This window comes from Magnolia sinica, chromosome 11 (assembly GCF_029962835.1).
Source record: "Magnolia sinica isolate HGM2019 chromosome 11, MsV1, whole genome shotgun sequence".
NCBI lineage: Eukaryota > Viridiplantae > Streptophyta > Magnoliopsida > Magnoliales > Magnoliaceae > Magnolia > Magnolia sinica.
The window spans coordinates 2,704,397-2,727,218 of record NC_080583.1 but is presented as its reverse complement, the minus strand read 5'-3'; the positions used below and the strand labels follow the sequence as shown (position 1 = coordinate 2,727,218).

Here is a 22,822-nt window from a genome sequence, read left to right as displayed (position 1 = left end):
GGTCAGACAAGATATCAGTACTCAAAACTCATGCCCAGACCCAGCCTTTGTATTTAGCTTCAAACCAGCAGCAGCAGCACACAAGCCCGCCTGGGCCACATTCACTCAACTCAACTACATGTGATGCTAAAATGAGATGACCATTTTTAAGTCTCACCCAAACAGGCCCTCTTTTTTCTCTTCTTTTTTTTTTAAAGAGTCAAACCAGCCAGTAAGTAGAGATATGGAGAGAGGCGACAGCTACGGAACTACCGAGCAGGGGCAAAAATACGATAAGTAGATACATCAGATCAAGTGTTATCAGATAACCAAAAATCAGACAATGACAGAGCGGCCCGTAATTGAGAAACGGAAGTTCCGTGCCCTAATTATCCTTGATTAAAATGCAAAACAAGATAATTAATTACATGAACAGTTCTGAGAAAGCATGTGTTAAAGACTTGCACTGGTTTTGAACAAGTGATGTCTCTTTCATAACTTAGGCCTATGTTAAGTAACAAGGATGATGGGAAAAAAAAAACAAAAAGATGTTTAGTTCATTCCAGTTCAGTCGATATGGGTTCGGAAGATATAATCCTCTCCCTCCAATTCCTCTTGTAATAAACAGATGGATGGCGAATCCAGCCTGTCGCTGCACTTCTTGCTGTCTAGTGATCTCTTTCCCTGAAATGAGCAACCAAAAAAACTCTGATGCTGCTAAAGAAGGAAATGTGATACGATGGGATTTCTGAAAATGCAAATAAGGGCTGAATGATATTGAATTCCATTGCTGCTAAGGAAATGTAATACAGTGGGTGAGAAATGCTGGATGATCCTTCATCAGTTGCAATCCAGTCATTAGATACACAAAAACTTTATGGACATCAAGAAACATACATGAGAGTCCTAATCAAGGATTAAAATTAAATGAAAAAAAAGAAGGCTACCAAATACCAGAACCTACTCAAAATGCATAAGGTTCTGGCAGGCAGACTATAATCTGTAATTTCCACCATTTCTTAAATGGCAGAGACTCATCACCTATTACATGGTATAAGGATACGTTAATTCAAACCATCCATTTGTAAACCCCATTTTAGAGGAAGCATACCCATGATGATCCAAACCATTCAATTGACGGCCGTCAAATGGACAATTAAAAGGAAAATCGCCAGCAGTCCACATTCAACAGCCAATTAAGATGGTTAAGATCATGTGATCAGAGTGATTCTTGGGCTGCGATCTACATGCAGTGGGCCCAATGATTTTGGCCATCTAGATTGATGCACATGGATGTAACATGTATGGTGGATGAATTGCCACCAGGGTTCAAAATATCATAATCCAATATCATCCAGCCAAAGACATAATAGAATTTGGTGCATAACGGTTGTACTGGTGTGAACTTTTTCCCCCGGGGGGGGGGGGGCGGGAGGGGAGAGGGTTGTGAAGTATTAGATAAATTTGATGGAAAAATGCATATTTCTAGTTTTCCATTTTACCAAAATTTTAAAGGAAATGCATATTTTGAAATTGATAGAAAACAAAAGGTACATTTTGAAATTTAAATTGTGTTTTGGAAATCAAATACGTTAGTTCCTTCGATACTATCGATAATGTTGATGATATTTTTTGATATTACAAGATATCAGTGATAGTAATTTGAAATAAATACACTGTACCATCAATACATGCAATATTATCGATAATATCATTGTTATCACAAAATTCTAGAAATTAAAAAAGAAAAGAAAAGCATTTTTCAAGGGAGATCTCTTCCTAGGGGTGTTTTAAATTAGTGCATTATATATGCTGAATTATTGCGTTATTACTTAAAAATTAGTGTATTAATTAAATATTTTTTCAATGGCCCATAGTTTGGGCCCATATACAATTGGAAACCTTTATTTTTTGTAATATCTGAGTGCAAGTGTGTAATCATGTGTTTTTTTAACATCTCTTGAAGTTTCATTGAAAAATTCCACCATTTTCCTAATGTTTCCCCAAAGTGTCTCTCGGGTAGTGACACATTCCCCGGCATTTATGATTTTATCTATGATATCAATATCAATACATGTTTCCATTTCCCAAGGGTTCAATACAAATAATGATAATGGAATATGAAATCTTTTATATATATATATATATATATATATAACAGCTTTGTGGTATGGCTGCCGTTGTGTGTCTGTCCAATGTTGATACCGAATTTCGACTTCTTCAGCCGCCCTACCATCTTTAGCTTTTTGAGTCTCAGGATATTTTGTAGGTAAATCAGTAACTGCCAAAACATCATATATTTGTGTGTGCATGCAAAAACGTATGACGTATACACAACTCTACAAGAGAAAGAAAACCCCTTTGGCCCTTTCTCTAAGAGATAAAAACGCCAAAAACGACAAAGAAAAAGGGGAAAACAGTTTCACCATTGTGCATATGTTCATATGGGCCAAATCTGTCAAAATTTTGGGTATGGTGATTCTTATCAAGTAGTATCTAATATCCACCGATACCCAACATGTATCAGCCAAAATGCTACGTAGCAGCTGATATTTTGAACCATAGTCGCCACCATTTAAGAAAAGGGGAAAATGTAAACAGTAGTCTAGCCCCATTTTAGCAAACCTGTATAACACAAAAGCAATGGCTTAAGTGTATAAAGACAAAATCTTTCAAAAAAAAAAGTGTGCTAAGATGGCTGTATAAAATCTATAGATATTCATACAAACCTTCTTCAAGGTATAGAAGAAATAGTGAAATCCATCCCCAAAAGTGCTCCACTCAAAGGACCAAGTGAACTCTGGGGCTTCAAACAAAGGACGCCTGAAGTGTGGCTGTAAAACATGAAAATTAAGAGTTTGAAAAAGAAGAAAAGAAACTAGCAGTTTCTGTAGTTTGGTTTGTGTACCTGTCCAAAAGAAATTGAAATGAAAGTTCCATCTGGTTTCAAAACCCTATGAACGTTTTCAAGCATTGCCATCACCTTGTTCACGGTTGCAGGCTTTGGATTCCATGGATCGCCACTGTCCACGAACAATACATCCTTCAAATTCAACACGTTTTACAGGCTTGGCTCAATAAAGATTCAAGCAGAAAAGAGATGCATACATCAATATTTTAAGTAAAAACCTTAAAACAGGATGCTTGACCATACCATGGTTCCTTTCTCAACTACGACATCAAAACACTCGTTGCCAAAGGGCAAGTCTAGCATGTCAGCTTCCATCACTTTGATATCTGAAAGAATATAAGAAATCTTTTGATTGGCCATCTTTAAGAACTGCAGCATTTCCAATACTGCCAAGATATTTAGGACTCTCATCCAAAACATAGCATTGCAGTACAAACTACAAATCTTCTCATTAAATGGCCAGGGTACTGTGGGCATTCCATTTGCGAATAATGGCAAAATCTGAATATTTTTCCACTTGATTATTTTATCTAACCCTTCACATGGGATATGAGGAAATGACCAGGTATGAACACTTGATGGAACATTTGATAGAGATCCAAACCACAAACCTTTGTATCCCTTGCCTAATAACCGCTTCTGCATCTTTTCGACAGCAACTGCTGAAAGATCAATGCATGTTATTTCAGTAATCCCATCTTTGTGCAATTCTTCACACAACTGCGAGTTTCCACAACCAAGCTCCAACACCTAAATTTCAGACATTCATCACAGACAGTGTGTCAAATCAAATTTAAGAGAACGTAATTTTATAAACAATGAATATAAGTTCTGATTGGGAACATGAAAAGGATTTTATGGAGCCCCACCAACCAAATTGTTTAACCGTTCCTTGAAAAGTTTCTATCTTTCCCTTCATAGTTCATGGACAAAGTGGAGTCAATCTCTCCAATTATATAAAATAACCAGTCATCATGACAAGATGCAAATCATTGTCATCATTTCTGGTAAGTAAGCTCGATGCACCTGAGACCTCAATGTTGAATTAAGGAGCTCCTTCGTTGAAAAATTACAATACTAATGGGACCACTAGACAATGCCCAGAAGAAACAACAAAGAAAGAGAGCATAAGACGAACAATCATAAAAGTGACCAGAAGAAAGATAAATGGGTATAATCATTGGATCATCTCATGTGGACTACCAGTGCAATGATGGTTTCAGCTACAGCATAATCCAACTGAACTACGAGGAACTGTTTCTTAAAAGCTAAGTTATCACATGCAACCCGTCTATGTGATGGTTCATATACAACATTTCTTTTCCAACACCGCGTCACATATATCAGCCCCACCTTGAAGATAACCTTGCATGAATATTGGGTCAATCTCACTCATCAGGCCAGACAACTGACGGAAAGCTGCTATTATGAGTCAATGTACATTTGAGCCCTGCCCAGAGAGATGAGTGTCATTGGTAGCCCACCTTTTCCATATGTAGGATAATCTATATTGAACTCATGGGCCCCATTCTGGATGGAACACGTTACAACTGATAAAGCAGTCACAACCATTTCCCAAGAAAGAGAAGACTTGAAAATGTGAAAAATATAGTTAATAAATGGGGTCAAGTCAGGTTCAGGTTCTACTACCATGCTTAGGATACAGGACGGAATCTGATCGAGTTCAGTACTTATCAAGTTTTAGGGCTGTCAATGGATCTGGTTCAGGTTGGGTCAAGTTTCAACAGTGGGTCCCACAACATCAACTCTTTAATAAGTTTTAGGGCTGTCAATGGATCTGGTTCAGGTTGGGTTGAGTTTCAACAGTGGGTCCCACAACATCAACTGTTTAATAAGTTACTGTGTGTCATATGAATGCCTTTTGAGGGGTTGTGGATGAAACATCACTCTCTGCGAGGCTCCCAGAGTGCATTAACCTGTAGGAACACGTGACAATATGTGCATATGAGTGAGATCCAAGACATTAATTAGTTGGATAGATAGAAACCGTAAAATCACTGGGATGCAATTAAATCCTAACCCTTCCATCTGCTTCTTGTAAACAGATTAGAGAGAAAAGGGCAACCATTGACATTCGAAAGAGAAAAAATTTGTTGGATGACTAATCTTCCAATCCATGGTGTTTATTATCAGATCAAACATTCCGATCACAGGAAAATGCTTCCCCGCCGTATATATTCGTTGAAGCAAATATGGTACTTAGTTTGAGATAGATGAATGGAGAGGCCTTGTTGCAAATAAGAATTTACCAATCTTTCTTCGAGACAGAAACATGTTCAGATATGAATTTAAATTTTCTCTTATCTACTCCTTCAGGAGAGAAGGAGAGGGGGATGATAAGTGACTTTGAGCAGTTGTGGATGTTAGTGCACTTATTTATGCACCTATTTGTCAATCACGTGCGTATATGTGTCAGTGAGACGGTTGAGCCCTTGGAAACTGAAGACCGAAGACACATGAAGAGTTGGAGCATCAAGGAAGTGAAGAACACGCAAATTGAGGTGCCTTGGTGACCCTAACCTTAGACCCAAAACAACCTAGCCTCTAGATGCTCCTAACCTTAATAGGTAAACCTTCTTTTGATCACCATTTAGCCTTAGGAGCTCCATTTGAACATGCTTACATAGGCTATAGAGGTCCTAAGCTACTGGAAACCAAACTGCCCAAACCAGCAGACTCATAGGTGTTGTCGAGAGCAATTGGATCAATCGGTGACCTGGTCGATCGATCAATGGCACTGGTCCGATCGATCGATGACTGCTAGAAATGTCCAGCAAGCTAATCATGTATATCTGGAATTTCTCGATCATATCGATGGACCTTCAATTGGTCTCGATCGACGGACCCCGTTCGATTGATCAACGACGACCAAAATCGTCTAGCAAGCTTTCTGGAAAAATGTTGGAATTGGTCGATCGATTGAAGCATCACTCAATCGATTGAATGTGTCGTTTTCTGCTCGTTTTTTGTATCGTTAGAACTTGGTTCCTTTTTAAAGGGCATACGAACCTTGGGCATTATGATGGGTTTTTGGTGCAATAGAAGTCTAGGTGATTCCCCACTCATATCCTTCATCCTAAGCCTCTAAACCAATGAGATATAAGTCATATACTTGAGCTTTACCACTCTAAAAAGGATTCAAACCTCGATTATGAAGATGAACCTGATATCCACCTTGTTCTAGAGATTAGACATGAACCTATACTTAAATCCTCGTTTAAATCCCTTAGAACAACCATTTAGGTGAATCCTTCTTGGAAAACAACTATCCTATTAGTTGTAGGAGATTCCACTATCCTCCCACCACCTTGATCACCTCATAGGAGCATCATTTGCAAGGCGGTTGATCATAAGAGTTGAAACATCAGCATCAGCGATTGAGGGAGCAATTGAGAAGCTGATTGAGGCACAGGAGAGAATCGATCAAGCATCTCAAGCAAGACACTACGAACACTGAGGTCTTGGTATCGATCCCTAGTGGGGGTGGCTAACAGTGAAGTGTGATCTGACAGTAGGGTGTACTAACAAGCTAACAAAAAAAAAAAGGAAGCAAGACACTACGAAGGGGGCTCAATCTGACAACTAAGTTGTCAATTTCAGAGTCCACACACTCTTTCCTTGTGTAGGATTGAGTGCAGAGTTTGTGACCCAAACTCAAATAGATTCTTGTGTAGGGTTGATTTCACCGGACACGGGTGTAAACATGTTAGTATCCTTGGGAGCCTCTGGCGGGAGCAAAACATAGGGCCTTACATTAGGACCACTAGTAGTTGTTGGTTAGCCGATAGAAAACCAACTAAAGTCTCTTGCGAGAGCCACCGACATGGGTGGAAACATGTCCTCCGACATGGGAGTATACATGTGTTAGGTCCTTGTGTAGGGTTGTATATGTTAGGGGTGAACCTATTGAAAACTTCTAAAATAGTGAATACCAATACACTCGAGGAAAGTGCGTCCGCTGGGAATAGAATAGGGAAACCGAACCATTATACATGCTTGTGCTTGTGATTTTCATTTGAGCAAATTCTATACATAATTGTGTTTGATTAGTTAAATAATAAGAATGCTTGAATTGGGTTGTATGCTAGGCACTTGTAAGCACATAAGCTCACTATCTCTTATAGACTAGTTGCTTTATTGGTAGAACATTTGTAGTCTATTTGATTGAACCCACTTTGGCTTGGAAGCCTTAGTGTTAATTTGTCTTATTAGTTTTAACGGGTAAATTGTGTTAATTAAGCAAAGAATTTTAAAGTGGTCTTCCACACACGTTGTAGTAGACAATCCACGCGATTTTAGTGGATATCATGTGGATGTGTTTGTGGATGCTGGATAGTTTTACGTGCATGTGAGAGAGAGAGAGAGAGAGAGAGAGAGAGAGAGAGTGACCATAACCAGACCATGAGCCAAGAACAAATTCTTGAAACTCTTAATGCTATAACTAGACAACTGGATGCCCTTAAGGCTCAAAGCAGAACCACCAACAATTGTATAGGTCAGTTGGAGACTTCCTTTCAAGCAAACCCCGATGATGGAGAAAATGGCCAATCCCAAGTTCACACGGGAGGTCACGTTCGTGGCCGTGGAAAAGACCATGGACGAGGTTTTCGCCATAATGGGGTGCGTGCCCAACCACCCCATAGAGAGTATTTAGACCACCACGATCTTGATGGTCATTTGATGAAAAGCGTAAAGATCAAGGCCCCTAGCTTTAATGGTTATCTGGACCCAAAGGCTTTCCTTGACTGGCTTGCAGACATGGACCACTACTTTGAGTGGTACGAGATGTATGATCATTGTCATGTGAGGTTTGCCAAGATAAAGTTGGTGGGCCAGGCTAAATTGTTTTGGACCAATCTTGAGAGCAAGTTAGAAAGGTCTGGACAAGACCCAATTGTAAATTGGGTCCAGATAAAGGAAACACTGAAGGAAAAATATCTTCCTCTTTCATATCACCAGAAATTAATGGATCAATGGCAATCCCTTCGCCAGGGAACAATGCCCGTGAAGGATTACATCACCAAATTTGAAGAGTACATGATGAGATGTAATGTCAAGGAGGACCCAATAGTGACTCTTTCACATTTTAGGATGGGCCTCCGATCCGATATTCAGCGCGAGCTACTCTCTTATGATGTTGGCACCCTTAAGCATGCCTATCAGTTGGTGCAAGAACTTGAGCAGTATTTAAAATTGCAATTTAGGAGCCAGTTTGACCCCCATGAGTCCAATGTTAAGATTACTCCCCATGGAGCTAAATTTAACTTTGGGAATTAACCCAAACTCTTTGCTGGCACTCGAAGTAATCAAAAGGGCGTCGTTGGGGCCTAAAAAGGAGGCGAGGCACTAAGGCATGAGTGATGGGCAGGATTGACGCAGAGAGCACATGGGCAATGCGCAGGAGCTACTAGCGCATCACTCAAGAAGGAATAAGACAGAAGGGCCAAAGCCAACTAACCTGTGGCCAGACAAGCAGGGCAACACGTAAGCTCCTGTGCTGACACGTCAGAACGCCACCAGCTTAGTAGTGTGAAAGGAAAACATCAAAGAAAAGTGACGTGGGGAACCAGTATGAGCGACATACGTGAGCCGCTCAGAGATTGCAGAGGGCGACGCGCGGAGCAGGCGGAACCATCTTGTGAGACCCGTATCCTAGCCCGTACCGTTCTGTAGGCTTCTGTAGTCCTCCCGGTCAAATTCCGACGACCTGCGATGCGTAGATAACAGTTGCGTGCGACCCTGAGTCGTATCCCGTATTCCTGAGTCAGCTCAATCCGAGACTTGTATCCTTGCGACCGCGCTGTTGCCGATGTTACGACGGCGCGTCTCGCGCGCCGAGGCGATACCCGGGCCAGGAGATGTGGGCTCGCGTTCAATTCGAGGAAAACACCGCACTTTGCAATCCCAAGAGAATCCATCACATCAAATGCCAAGTACACATCCCATCACTCCCATCACAACGACCCTCCCCAAAGTCAACTCTCTCTTACAACCCATACCTAGTCAAGTACACCCATCACTCACACCCATCTCTCTCTCTCTCTCTCACTCTCTCTCATCTCTCTCTCTCATTCTCCCAAGCAACCCAACGTCCAAACATTCCATGAGAGAAGAGGAAAAGCTAGGTGTGGCCCACTCCCTACCACCCAATCCAACCGTCCAATCTCCATCATCCTCCGTTAAAGTCGAAGCCGAGGAGCTAGGGATTTCATCGGAGTAAGAAGAAACAAAAATGGTGGGTGTTCATAGTATTTGATCTCATTTTTTTATTTAGGGCCCACATGGTGGGACCCACTTGATGTATGCATTGTATCTTGTATGGAGGAGCTCATAGTGACAGAGCTCCTCCCACCTCATCCAATCTCCCTTTCTCTCTCTCTCTCTCTCTCTCTCTCTCTCTCTCTCTCTCTCTCTCTCTCTCGTGATGCGTGTGGCCCACTTGATCCACGCCGTGCAGCCGCGTGGACCCACCTGATGAATGTGATTCATCCAGCCGTCCAGCTAGGACAGTGGAGCCCATCGTTATGAATGTATTTTATCCAACCATCCATTTGACGGTGGACCCCATCCATGTGTGACGCACCTTGATGTTTATATGTTATCCAGCCGTCCAGCTGGGACGGTGGACCCCACTGTGATGTGTGCACCCCCCCTATCCAGCAAGTGGACCTAAGGTTTGGACGGCCAGAAGGCCTGGACGGGCCAGCTGCTGGCACCGTCCAGCACCCCTGGACGAAGAGAAAATCAAATATCAGCTTGGTCTGTGTGAGACCCCACCATGATTCATGTCTTTCATCCATGCGACGTGGGGTGGGCCACGCTGATGTGGGTCCCACCAGAACATGTGCTATATTCTGACTGTCCATTGGTTGGGCCAGCAACCCAGGACGCTGCTGGACACCGTCCATTAGCTGTAGGGCCCACCGAGTTGTGTCCCATCCTCACCGTCCGTTGCTGGACAATGGGAGAGTACAGAGGTAGTTTGATTGAGGCTGGTGGGCCACACGTGTGGCCCCACCATGATGGATGTGTTGTATCCTCACCATCCAATCTCTGGACGGTGGGATGAAAGTAGATTGGCTGGGTATCTCATGCAGCAAATGCTGCTGCTGTGGTTTGACATGAGGTATGTATTATTCACCAACCGTCCGTGTGGGAACCACTCCACAGGTACTGCACGTGTGGAGGTGGGGCCCACTCGATGTATGCATCGTATATTTACACCGTCCATTTTGGACGGTGCCACGTGGGGCCACCACCGATATATGTGCTTTATATCATACCATCCATCCATTTTAACGTGGCCCACCATGACCTGGATGGTGGGCCCTATCATAAAGCATGTGTTCATCCATGCAGTCCACCGTCCAGATATGGATGGTGGGACCCATTCTATATGTGTTTTGCATCCCAGCCGTCCATCCCTTCCTGGACGCTGGATGGAGCCCCTTTATATATATATATATATATATATATATATATATATATATATATATATATATATATATATATATATATTATATGGTGGGCCCCACGTGGGACCCACCTTTAATGCATGTATTTTACATAAACACCGTCCATCTAGGCGGTGCCATGTGACAGCAGCAAGAACTGTGGGTCTGTGTGTGTATCCACACCGTCCAGCTCTTTTGACGATGGGGCCCAGCTTGGTGCATTTATTCTATATCCACACATGTGGCCCCACCATGATTTATGTATTTTATCAGTACCGTCCAACTGGACGGGTGGTGTGGGGGCCACATGATGTTTGTGTTTCTCCCAACCATCCATCTGGACATGTGGACCTCACCTTTGACATATGTGGTTTACATCCACGCTGTCCGTTTTGTTAGACAGATGGGACCCCCACCTTGAATGTATGTGTTTCATCCCTGTGAGGGACACCGTGATGTATGTATCGTATATCTATGCCATCCATTTGTGCGGCCCACCGTGATGTATAATGTATTCAGGCTGCCCATCCATTTTTCCTGAGTTATAGGCTGCCCTATTAAGCCCACCTTGATGTATGTATAACAAGCTCACTACCCATCCCTTATGCCTAACCCATGGGCCCTTGTGTGTAGCCCAATATGATGTATTTGTGGCCCAATAGTGAGGTCCAATGTGATGTGTTTGTGGCCCATTTGATGAGGCCCAATATGATGTACATGAGGCCCATGAGTGAGGCCCAATGGGATGTGTATGAGGCCCTTGTGTGTGGCCCAATATGATGTATTTGTGGCCCAATAGTGAGGCCCAATGCAATGTATATAAAGTCTTTGCATGAGGCCCGATGTGATGTATTTATGGCCCACGTGCCGAGGCCCATTTTGATGTACTTGCGGCCCATCTGTTGAGGCCTAATGTGATGTATTTATGGCCCATGTGCCGATGCCCGTTGTGATGTATATGAGGCCCATGAGTGGGGCTCGATGTGATGTATTAATGGCCCATGTGGCGAGGCCCATTGTGATGTATATGCAACCCATGAGTGAGGCCCATAGTGATGTGTATTAGGCCCTTGTATGAGGCCATAGGCCCACTATATGTCTGGCTCTATAAGGGCCACTCCTTGGGAGCAATATTGGTTAAATGTCCACATTGATGAGTAATGCGGGGGCATTTTCACATTGGGCTCGAGTGGGGTCGCCTGTTGGATGCAGGGGCACACTTGGGGTGGGTGACCCATGCGATTTGGGGTCCACGGGAGAGATCTCGTGTTCGAGACTCCTTACAAGGGGTGAGTAATGCGCATTTCACATCGGGCTTGAGTGGAGTAGCCTGTGGGATGCGGGGACACACTCGGGGTGGGCGGCCCATGTGATTTAGAGCCCACGAAGGGGGTTTGGCCGAGGTCCTAACCCATGAGATATGGGGCCTGAGCTATGGGATAAAGGGATTAATTCGTCATACTCTAACAGTTCGAGCTTTTAGAGCAAGTGGTTAATTGTCCTGTATCAAATTGGTATCAGAGCAGGAGGTCTCGTGTTCGAGATTTCTCACTGATAGTGATTAATGCGGGGGCATTCGATTGTATAGGCTGATTATTGATGTCGATCATCGGTACCGGTTGTCGATACCGATTATAAGTATATTACACCATAACATCATGATACATGCCCATACGCATCATCTACATGTTTATTATGAGATGTGATTTGTCATTGCATATGCCATAGGGCAGGTTGTTCATGGGGCTCCCTGATAGGCAGAGTTGCCCCACATGAGCGCACGGTATGTGCAGGATTGATGCATGATTGGACTGTGTGACTCATGCATCATGACCACCGTACACCCTAATGACATCAGGGCCGTAGCCTCCACAGGCATGTCGTGGATGGCCAGATGGGATACCGAAAATCTTTTCTACATGGGGTGCTATAGATATTCCTGGGTGAAAGTCCCTAAACCCTCATGGTTCCAGAAGTTGCTTCAACGTCTAAACCGAGTGAATGCATGAGCGCATGAGGGCCGTATACCATTAGGCCGCGTCTCCCACTGTGTCGTGGTCAGTTGGAAGGGGGTGCGGCCTTACCTGCCCGAGAGGAGGGGGCAAAGCTAGGCTGAGTTTGACCAGCTCGAGGAATGGGTCCATTATCAACAAGTCGGACCCGATATTCGTAGGCGGATAGTGAGGTCTCTTCCACTCACCTTTTTGCGCGCAATGGGGCGACAATCTGGTTTGGAGTGTACTAGACCCCGATGATGATCCCAGAAATGTACGGTATGATATGTGGACTTCCTGAGCAGGAGTTATATACCCAACATTTTACTCATTCATTTATTCATTCACTATCCACTCAGGCTGGTAGTGCAAAATAAAGTCATCATGTGTACCTTCGCAGTGGCCAAGATTTCGGTTGGGGCGCGCCACCAACCTGAGATCAGGAGTCTACCACATTGAGTCTGGCTATCCAAATTTAGGTATGGGACTGGTTTGGATAGAAGTCCCTTGTGATGGACCCCATAGTCTGCGATACTACGTACTATCATCCCAACCTCACACTCCAGCTTGGTCATTTCATTCGCACCGCATATTGCATTACATCCGCGGCATCTGGCATTTTGGGTTGCTATGTTTCTACACTTATATGGCCTAGACGGACTTAGCAGGATTTGTATATTGCTTCGCATTCTCAGTATATGATATTGGCTTATTATGATTTTGCATCGCATAGCCTTGATATGGTCGTCAGCATTCATGTCTTGCATCACATAGCCTTGGTATGGCTGATAGCGTTCATGGATTTATGGATTGCCAGTATTTCCACTTACTCTGATATCCTAGGATTCATGATCTTGCCAGTATTTCCGATATCGTATGATTTATGGACCTGTATTGTATACTTGACACTTACCTTATGCACACACTTACACCACACTCTAAGCTTTCTATAAGCTTATGCACGATAGATGAGTGCAGGTGGCGTTAGGTCGCAGCAGCGTTGAGCTTGGTGCGTGCAGCGGACTTCTGGAGCTTTGATTTTGACATAAGTATTTCCCTTTCAGCATTGTATTCAAATGTTTATATTAGTGGATATGTGATGATGATGTTGCCTTTGTGACTTAGGTAAACTTGTGGTTATGCTTCTTATGAGACAAATGTACATTGGAAAATCCTCCTTGTAGTATCCCAGGATCGGAATGTAGCGTATGGGCATTGGGAGCCAAGAATGAGATACTACGGAAGCTGTCGGCACCAAATTCGGCAGTCGGGAATTTTGTGAGCCTGATTTCCGGGTTTGGGGCGTGGCACATCCCGCGACGACCCGTGCCACGCCTCACAGGCTGACGCGCAGCGAGGAAGGCTAGCTCACGGCCACCACTACAAGCACGCCGCACAATGCGCCACATGGTGGACTCTCATTCACCTTGTTGTCACCCTCCTCGCCTATAAATAGGGCACTTTACTCTACAGAAGAGAGACTTTTGGAAGAGAAAAAAGCTTCAGACCAGTGAATAAGAGAAGGAACTAGAGGAATCGCTAGAATTCCTCAACCCTGTCACTGAATCCCTTATTCCGGTCACCGACAGGTTAGGAGTCAACTCCCGCACGGCGGGATTGCCCTAAGTATAGGTCTGGGGCATCAGCCAAGTCCTAACGACATACAAGGGTGGCACAGTGCCGCGTAGGATGCACGACATTCGAATCTCAACAACACCGTGAAGCGCGAAGTTAGTAGGCTTCGGCTTGCCCGCGAGGAGAAGTCCCCAAGGCACGGCGGCCTGCTAGCTTCCGTGGCAGCCATACCATCCCCATACCAACCTCCCACGATCGCGGAGTTGCTAAGTCAGTCTTTATGGTGGTCGCAGCTCTTCTGCAGCAGATGCCTTGCGCTTGCATGGTTATCCTCATTCCCTCGCATGATGGCCACCGTACCCTCCGTGTCGGTCACTAAGCCTTCTGCGGCAGGCGCAACAACACCGGCCCTATCGCAACGGTCTTTCGGACTATTGCATAAATATTATCCGTTTGCTCCCAAAAGCTCACAAGAACTCCCTCCTACACCTGCAACATCTCAAGAATTATGATGATATGAGTATCCTAGAGTTTGAAAGGAAATTTTGCTTAATAAATTCCTCTGCCACCTAGGTCCCCAGCTACAACTCCGAGCACTTCACTTGATCATCATAGTGACCTAGACCTGTCGCAGGACCCATGGCCATTACGTGACATGTCCTCCGAAACAGACCGATTTTAGACAATATGTGGATCACAGAGACAAGAGTTCCAAAACATCGATCCAGATTCACTTGAGCAGTACCGAAGCTTTATTTCGTCAAAGGCGAATTCTTCTCAGAAAGTTGATGAGGACATCACATCATGCAAGTCGTTACGTACGTATTAGAGGAGGAGGCGAGCCCTAGTCTCATTGTGCCTAGGTGAGTATCCATCCAAGTCTAGAAGAGGAGTTGAAGACCCCACATAGCATCATTGAATACCCCACATTGGGAAGATGCTTGTAGGTTGCATGGAGGACGAGCTTGGATGAGTTTTGGACAAGTTTTGACCGTTGGATCGAGAGGATGGCATGATTGGACCGTAGATGTGGCTTCATCGTCGTGGCCCACCTTGATCATGGATGTCATCGGGACCCATCGGGCAATTAGAATGGTTTATATTATTCTATGATTTAGTAATTTTGTTAGTTAGTTGATTTATTGGATTATATTTTCATTTTCTTTTAGTAGGGGGTATCTTAAAATAAGTGTTTAGTAGTAGGTAAAAAGTGAAATATGCTTTGCTTAAACTATTTTTTTGTAAAAATCCAAATCTGGAACTATATAAGGCCTTGGACGTCTAACCCTAGGGCCGATGGTGCTTTGAATGAAATTTGAGATTTCTCTCTTGATGCTCTTGTGAATGGAGTATCTTTTAATGGTGTAAAGTCATCCCTTTAGTGTGAATCCAAGAGGAAGCTACCTTGGAGTGAATCCAAGACAATTATTTCTCATCTCTCAAAGGTATCCTCTCAACTTCAATTCTTTTCTCATCTTTTTTTTTTTTTTCTTTGGCACTTTTAAATCCTAACATCCAAAACCACAAACCCATCAACCCAAACCTTTCTAACCTCAAAAACCCACCCAAGTATGTGTGGATTCATCCATTTGTACAGCCGTACGGACTTCTGTACGTGTATGGCCCATCTAGCATATGGTTTTATTCCCTTTTGCCACTTCTCATCCCATCAATGTTTCCTCACAAAACCCTAACCCTAATTGATAGTTTCTCCTTTTCATAAATCCTAAATCACATTTTCTTCCATAAACCCTAATCTCTCTTAAACCCAAAATTCTTTTTTGATGCAAGTAATTTTCCTTTATTGGTAGCTTATCCCTGTGTTAATTTGGGGGTTTCTTAATCCCATTGGGATCGATTGCTTTTTTGTGTTAATAGTTCCTATTACGAGCATGTATTAGCATAAGTTATAACATATTATATACTTGTTTGTTGTTTTGAATTGATATGAGATTGCTGAAATTTATGATTTATTGCTCATATAATCTAGAAATCTGATTTTATCACCACCTGAGGATAGCAAACTTCATCATACATCAAATTTTGGTATCAGAGCTTAGGTTAACATAGGGTACATTCTTCTTAAATCTATAATAGGCTTGTTCATCATAATACATAGTGTATATCATAATATTGTAGCATTTTATGATCAATTATTCACATATGTATACCACTGAAATTTGGTACTACCTGTTTAGCAATTTACATCAATGAAATTTTCGGGTACTAATTGTTTATCATGGTGTATTGCTGAAATTTTAGTCCTAGTATTTATTTTAGCATATTGTTGAGAATACTAGTGCTATTCCTTTAGTTATACCATTGCTGAACTTTCTTAGCACCCATAACCCACTATTTCCATGCTACATTGCTGAATTTTTAGTGTATCATGGCGTTTCGTTGGTTAAATTGCTAGATTTTTAGGGTAAAAGCATCTCTTTGGTCATATAGAGTCATCTAGAGTTGTCTAGGATCATCTAGGGTCATGTCGAGTCCCCACCGTAGGGTCTTAGTGCATGCCCACACAATCTGGGCGTGCTTTTGGTCTTCACCCTACCACCATGACCCAAGAACAGATTCTCGAAACTCTTAATGCCATAACTAGACGACTAGATGCCCTTGAGGCTCAAAGCAGAACCACCAACAATTATATAGGTCAGTTGGAGACTTCCCTTCAAGCAAACCTTGACAATGGGGAAGATGGCCAATCCCAAGTGAAATGTGCAGAGGAAGTTCACATGGGAGATCACGTTGGTGGACAGAGACCATGGCCGAGGTGTTGGCCATAATGGGGTACGTGCCCAGTCATCCGTGGAGAGTATCTATACCACCACGATCTTGATGATCGTGTGATGAAAAGCGTTAAGATTGAGGCCCTAGCCCGAAAATTTTAGCAATGTAAATTGTTAAACAGCATGTACCAAATTTAAGCGGTATATATATGGGAATAATTGACCCTAAAATGCCACAATATGATGATCTACACTATATATGATGATGAACAACCCTATTCTAGATTTAAGAGGAATGTACCCTATGTTAACCTAAGCTCTAATACCAAAATTTTATGCGTGATGAAGTTTTCTATCCTAAGGTGGTGATAAAATCATATTTCCAGATTATATGAGCAATAATTCATAAATTTCAGCAATCTAATATCAATACAAAACAGTAAACAAGTAGATAATATATTAGATCATAGGCTAATACATGCTCGTAATAAGAACTATTAACATACTGAAGCAATTGGTCCCAATAGAATTAAGAAACCCCTAAATTAACATAGAGATAGGCTATCAATCAAGGGGAATTACTTGCATCAAAAGGGAATTGAGAGAATTTTGGGTTTTAGAGGGATTAGGGTTTAATGGGTTTAGAGTTTATAAAAAGAATGAGAAACTATGAATTAGAGAGTTTTACGAGGAAACATTGATGGGATGAGAAATGGCAAAAGGGAATAAAACCATATGTTAGATAGGCCACACATGTGCGGTTGTACGGATGACCGTACGGTCGTCCATACAGTTGTATGGATGGATGAATCCACACGTACTTGGGTGGGTTTTGAGGTTCGAAAGGTTTTGGTTGATGGATTTGTGGTTTTGGATGTTAGGATTTGAGAGTGGCGAAGGAAAAAGAACAAAAAAAAAAAGTGAGAAAATAGATAAAGTTGAGAAGATACATTTAAGAGAAGGGATAGTCTTAGATTCACACCAAGGGGATGGCTTCACACTATTAGGATAGTCTTGAATTCACACCAAGGGGATGGCTTCACACTATTAAAAAAGACCCCATGCACAAGAGCATCAAGAAATAAATCTCAAATTTAATTTAAAGCATCATTGGCCCTAGGATTGGATGTTCAAGGCCTTATATAGTTCCAGATTTGGGTTTTTACAAAAAAAAAAAAAAAAAAAAAGCTTAAGCAAAACATAGTTTGCCTTTTACCTCCTACAAAACACTTATTTCAAAATACTCTCTTCTAAAAGAAAATGAGAATATAATCCAATAAATCAACTAACAAAAGTACTAAAGTATAAAATAATCTAAATCATCTTAAGTGCCCGATGGGTACCGACGACGTCCATGATCAAGGCAGGCCACGCGATCAAGCCGCATCCAATGGTCCGATCATGACATCCTCGCGATCCAACGGTCAAAACTCGTCCAAAACTCATCCAAGCTCGTCCACCACGCAAATCACAAGCATCTTCCCAATGTGGGGTCTTCGATGATGCTCTGACATGCTATATGGGGTCATTAGCTCCTCAAGACCCGAACGGGTACCCACCTAGCCACAGGGAGACGGGCTCGCCTCCTCCTCTGATATGTACATAATGGCTTCGTGATGTGATGTCCTCATCAGAGAGAGAGCGAGAGAGAGAGAAGTGGTCATAGGTAGTTTTTGGTGGTAACAGTTGTGGCTATGTGTGAGGGAAAAGATTTGAATAAGTTAAAAAGTAGAAATTTGCAAGAACCGCTGGAAAAATTCAGAAACATTAGTAAAAGTAAGAACAGGGTTTGCACATGAGTAGGCCCTTTGTGCGAACGTCTTTTCCTTTACCATATCTACAAAAGGGTTATTGCATCATGCTCAGTTGAAAGAAGCATTTTTTTGGCTAGACCTAATAATAGTACAGTTAGTGAACAGTCACCTTTCAGTAACCTAAACTGTCAATCTGGGGGCCCAATCACAAGATGGGCCATCATTCCCTGACATCGCCTGCCAGATGACCATAGAAACTCAATGGAAATTTAAAGTTATAACAAATAGACTAAAAGGCCTAACCAATACGCCAAGAGCCCAAGACTGATGGAATGCGTCAAGCTAGCCCTTAAACCACTGGGAATTGTAACATGCCACCACACTTCCCAGCCAGTGTCAGGCAGCCCAACAGCGGCACACACTCTGGATTATGTCCAGCTGCCCTTTACACCTTGTGGTGACTATCATCTCCGTGACTCGAACACAAGACATGGTGTTGGCTTTGGTACGAAATGCTCAAAACCTAACCAATACGCCAAACAAGGCCCCAGTTCCGATGGAACGCGTCAAGCTAGGCCCTTAAAACCACTGGGAATCATGGCATCCAATCTCATCTAACAGGCATGATCCTTGTGGTATTTTGAATCCACCATGGGGCCCACCATATGAACTATATCAATCTCTACAAAGTGGGACCCACATTTACAGTTTATTGGCCAAGAAAATGCTGATCCAACATTGTATTAGTACATTCACTTCTAATTAGAAATTCATTCCTACCTACTGAGCACCAATCCACCACTAAACAATCATATACAAATGAATCGAAGCGGAAGGGAAACGTTCAGAAAATCAAATTGATACGTACAGAGTCTGAAGATTTTATGTGCTGCTGGATAAGATGTTGGAAATGAGAATACTCCTTAAACCATTCATAGTGCTCCTCAAAGGAGAAACGGCGATCCCTGAAGAATCCGACCAAGCAAATGCCATAAGATTGAGAAATCCAAACAGAAAGTTATCTGAAATAAGTAAATTAATAAATTTAAGAATCAAACAAGAACATAAAATATTATAGAAAACTGAATAAGAATCTTCTGTAAGATGCACTTAGTATGAAAAATTCAAGCAGAAGGTACAATTTAAAGAGTGGAAAATCAAAATTCAGATTAAAAAAAAAAAACTTATAAGGAATTCAAACAGAAAGTTCTTTTCTTTTTTATTATGTAAAAAACATAAAAAGCCCATTACAAGTTTCTCCAGAAACCTCAGAATTCAAGTCCTACTAGCTTGAATCCAGCTTAAAATTAAAATCTCGAGATAAGAACAAAAATTTACAGGAAAAATTATAAATTTAAGGAAAATACCACAAAAATCTCCACAAAACTTACGATTCTAGAAAATCAACGGAAAACGCCATCTACAAGAGTGAAATTGAGCAAAAATCGCACAAAAAAGCTGGAGAAAATGAGACCGGAAGCGGATCGATCGAGAGCTCAGATTAACGTTTAGGATCTCACCAGTAGTGAGGATCGAGGTAGGCCAAAGCAGACGATGGAGCAGCGACGTCTTCCTGCCGCCCGATCTCGATCCGATCCATGGAAACGTAGGGGAAAAGAAAAAAGGACAGATCAGAATAACCCTAGCTGCAGCGGAAAAAAAATAAAAAAATAAAAATACTATGGCGTAGCGCGATTGTTCATGCGCGGTTCGAAAAATAAATTTTTTTTAAAATGGAATAAAAAATTAATTAAAATTTCCATTGCCGGGATTTGAACCCGGGTCGCCTGGGTGAAAGCCAGGTATCCTAACCGGACTAGACGACAATGGATTGATATAAAAGTTTGCATTATATTAATTATAAATCGTAAAATAGTCTTGGGGTCTTAAAATCTCTACCGCATGTTTACCCACTTAGGGATGTTTTGAACGATATATGAACGTACTAGATGTAATAAATACATCATGTGGAGCCCATATAACTTTGATCTCCTTTTAAATTTTAAAAATTGCCGTTTAAATTATTTAATTGTTAGGAGGGACCCATTAAAGTAAACCGGAAAGTTTTTGGGCCCCACCCTGATATATGTTTTATCCATCCGATTTTCCAAATAATTTTAGGGCATACCCAAAAATGAATGAAAAGTGAATTGAATAAAAAAAACAATAATTAAATGTTATACCAAATAAATTTTTGATGAAAATTTTAACATCATTTTTTTTTTAAAAATGATTACATTAAAATTAATTAAAATAAATTTATTTAAAAAATTTTAAATAGATTTAAACCATTTTTTATTTGGGGCCATAAATTTAAAACTAATTTTTGAATCCTCTAAAATGACTGGAAAATAGGAGAAGGTAAAAATAACTAATCCCCATTGGGTATCACTTAGGAAAATAAACGACCCTCTTTTTAAGTAAAAAACTTTTTCATTTTTTGGGGCCAATGATATCGGATATAAGTCATTTTTGGGCGGTGCTCTAAAATGATCTCAAAATAGAATGTAGATGTAATAAATACATCAGTGGAGCCCATATAACTTTGATCTCCTTTAACCTCGTACAACTCGAGCTCGAGGAGTGTGTCTTGCGTGACACGTACCTACACGATTAAAAAAAAAAAAAGGAGAGAAGGAAAGAAAGAAAAAGAGGGAAGAGAGAAAAGAAAAAAGAGGGAAGGGGGAGGAAGAGAGAGAAGAAGAGAGAAGCGAGAGAGTGCAGAATACTCATGGCCTCCACCATTACAATCATTCCCAAGATACTAGAAGAAGAAGAAGAAGAAGAAGAAGAAGAAAGAAGAAGAAGAAAAGAAAGGAAAAAAAGGTGAGTTTTTTTTTGTTTTGTTTTTTTTTAGGGCTCACAGCAATCATGGATCCAGTAACGCCGTTTGGCCGTTATGGCTCATGACCGTAAACTGGCCGTTAGGTCAAAGAATTCGTGAACGCCGCTTTAACCCTCAGACGCTTTAACGGGTCCCACCGTTGCATTCAGCATGTCACGGCGCTACTACCGATACGTAACCGATTTGGGATACCCTGAACACAAGACATGGTGTTGGCTTTGGTACGAAATGCTCAAAACCTAACCAATACGCCAAACAAGGCCCCAGTTCCGATGGAACGCGTCAAGCTAGGCCCTTAAAACCACTGGGAATCATGGCATCCAATCTCATCTAACAGGCATGATCCTTGTGGTATTTTGAATCCACCATGGGGCCCACCATATGAACTATATCAATCTCTACAAAGTGGGACCCACATTTACAGTTTATTGGCCAAGAAAATGCTGATCCAACATTGTATTAGTACATTCACTTCTAATTAGAAATTCATTCCTACCTACTGAGCACCAATCCACCACTAAACAATCATATACAAATGAATCGAAGCGGAAGGGAAACGTTCAGAAAATCAAATTGATACGTACAGAGTCTGAAGATTTTATGTGCTGCTGGATAAGATGTTGGAAATGAGAATACTCCTTAAACCATTCATAGTGCTCCTCAAAGGAGAAACGGCGATCCCTGAAGAATCCGACCAAGCAAATGCCATAAGATTGAGAAATCCAAACAGAAAGTTATCTGAAATAAGTAAATTAATAAATTTAAGAATCAAACAAGAACATAAAATATTATAGAAAACTGAATAAGAATCTTCTGTAAGATGCACTTAGTATGAAAAATTCAAGCAGAAGGTACAATTTAAAGAGTGGAAAATCAAAATTCAGATTAAAAAAAAAAAACTTATAAGGAATTCAAACAGAAAGTTCTTTTCTTTTTTATTATGTAAAAAACATAAAAAGCCCATTACAAGTTTCTCCAGAAACCTCAGAATTCAAGTCCTACTAGCTTGAATCCAGCTTAAAATTAAAATCTCGAGATAAGAACAAAAATTTACAGGAAAAATTATAAATTTAAGGAAAATACCACAAAAATCTCCACAAAACTTACGATTCTAGAAAATCAACGGAAAACGCCATCTACAAGAGTGAAATTGAGCAAAAATCGCACAAAAAAGCTGGAGAAAATGAGACCGGAAGCGGATCGATCGAGAGCTCAGATTAACGTTTAGGATCTCACCAGTAGTGAGGATCGAGGTAGGCCAAAGCAGACGATGGAGCAGCGACGTCTTCCTGCCGCCCGATCTCGATCCGATCCATGGAAACGTAGGGGAAAAGAAAAAAGGGAAAAGAAAAAAGGACAGATCAGAATAACCCTAGCTGCAGCGGAAAAAAAATAAAAAAATAAAAATACTATGGCGTAGCGCGATTGTTCATGCGCGGTTCGAAAAATAAATTTTTTTTAAAATGGAATAAAAAATTAATTAAAATTTCCATTGCCGGGATTTGAACCCGGGTCGCCTGGGTGAAAGCGAGGTATCCTAACCGGACTAGACGACAA

General features: G+C 41.6%; 1 protein-coding gene and 1 non-coding gene across 5 annotated transcripts; both read right to left on the bottom strand.

Moving 5' to 3' along the window:
• Positions 1-361: 361 nt before the first annotated feature.
• LOC131218562 (uncharacterized) lies at positions 362-22,601 on the bottom strand. Of its 4 annotated transcripts, none has more exons than XM_058213174.1 (7): positions 22,502-22,601; positions 21,850-21,946; positions 3,502-3,640; positions 3,134-3,216; positions 2,888-3,022; positions 2,709-2,813; positions 362-663 (listed from the first exon to the last, which is right to left on the bottom strand). In XM_058213174.1, the coding sequence occupies exons 1-7, from the start codon at positions 22,579-22,581 to the stop codon at positions 547-549; spliced, it is 756 nt and encodes a 251-aa protein (XP_058069157.1). In that variant the 5' UTR covers positions 22,582-22,601; the 3' UTR covers positions 362-546. The 4 variants fall into 4 exon arrangements, with proteins under 4 accessions (XP_058069157.1, XP_058069154.1, XP_058069153.1 ...); XM_058213171.1 differs by lacking the exons at positions 21,850-21,946; positions 22,502-22,601 and adding exons at positions 19,289-19,385; positions 19,941-20,135 and having other exon boundaries at positions 2,963-3,022; XM_058213170.1 differs by lacking the exons at positions 21,850-21,946; positions 22,502-22,601 and adding exons at positions 19,289-19,385; positions 19,941-20,110.
• Positions 20,178-20,251, bottom strand: TRNAE-UUC (transfer RNA glutamic acid (anticodon UUC)). The gene has a single exon. It is a non-coding gene; the product is annotated as a tRNA-Glu (tRNA).
• Positions 22,602-22,822: the final 221 nt, after the last annotated feature.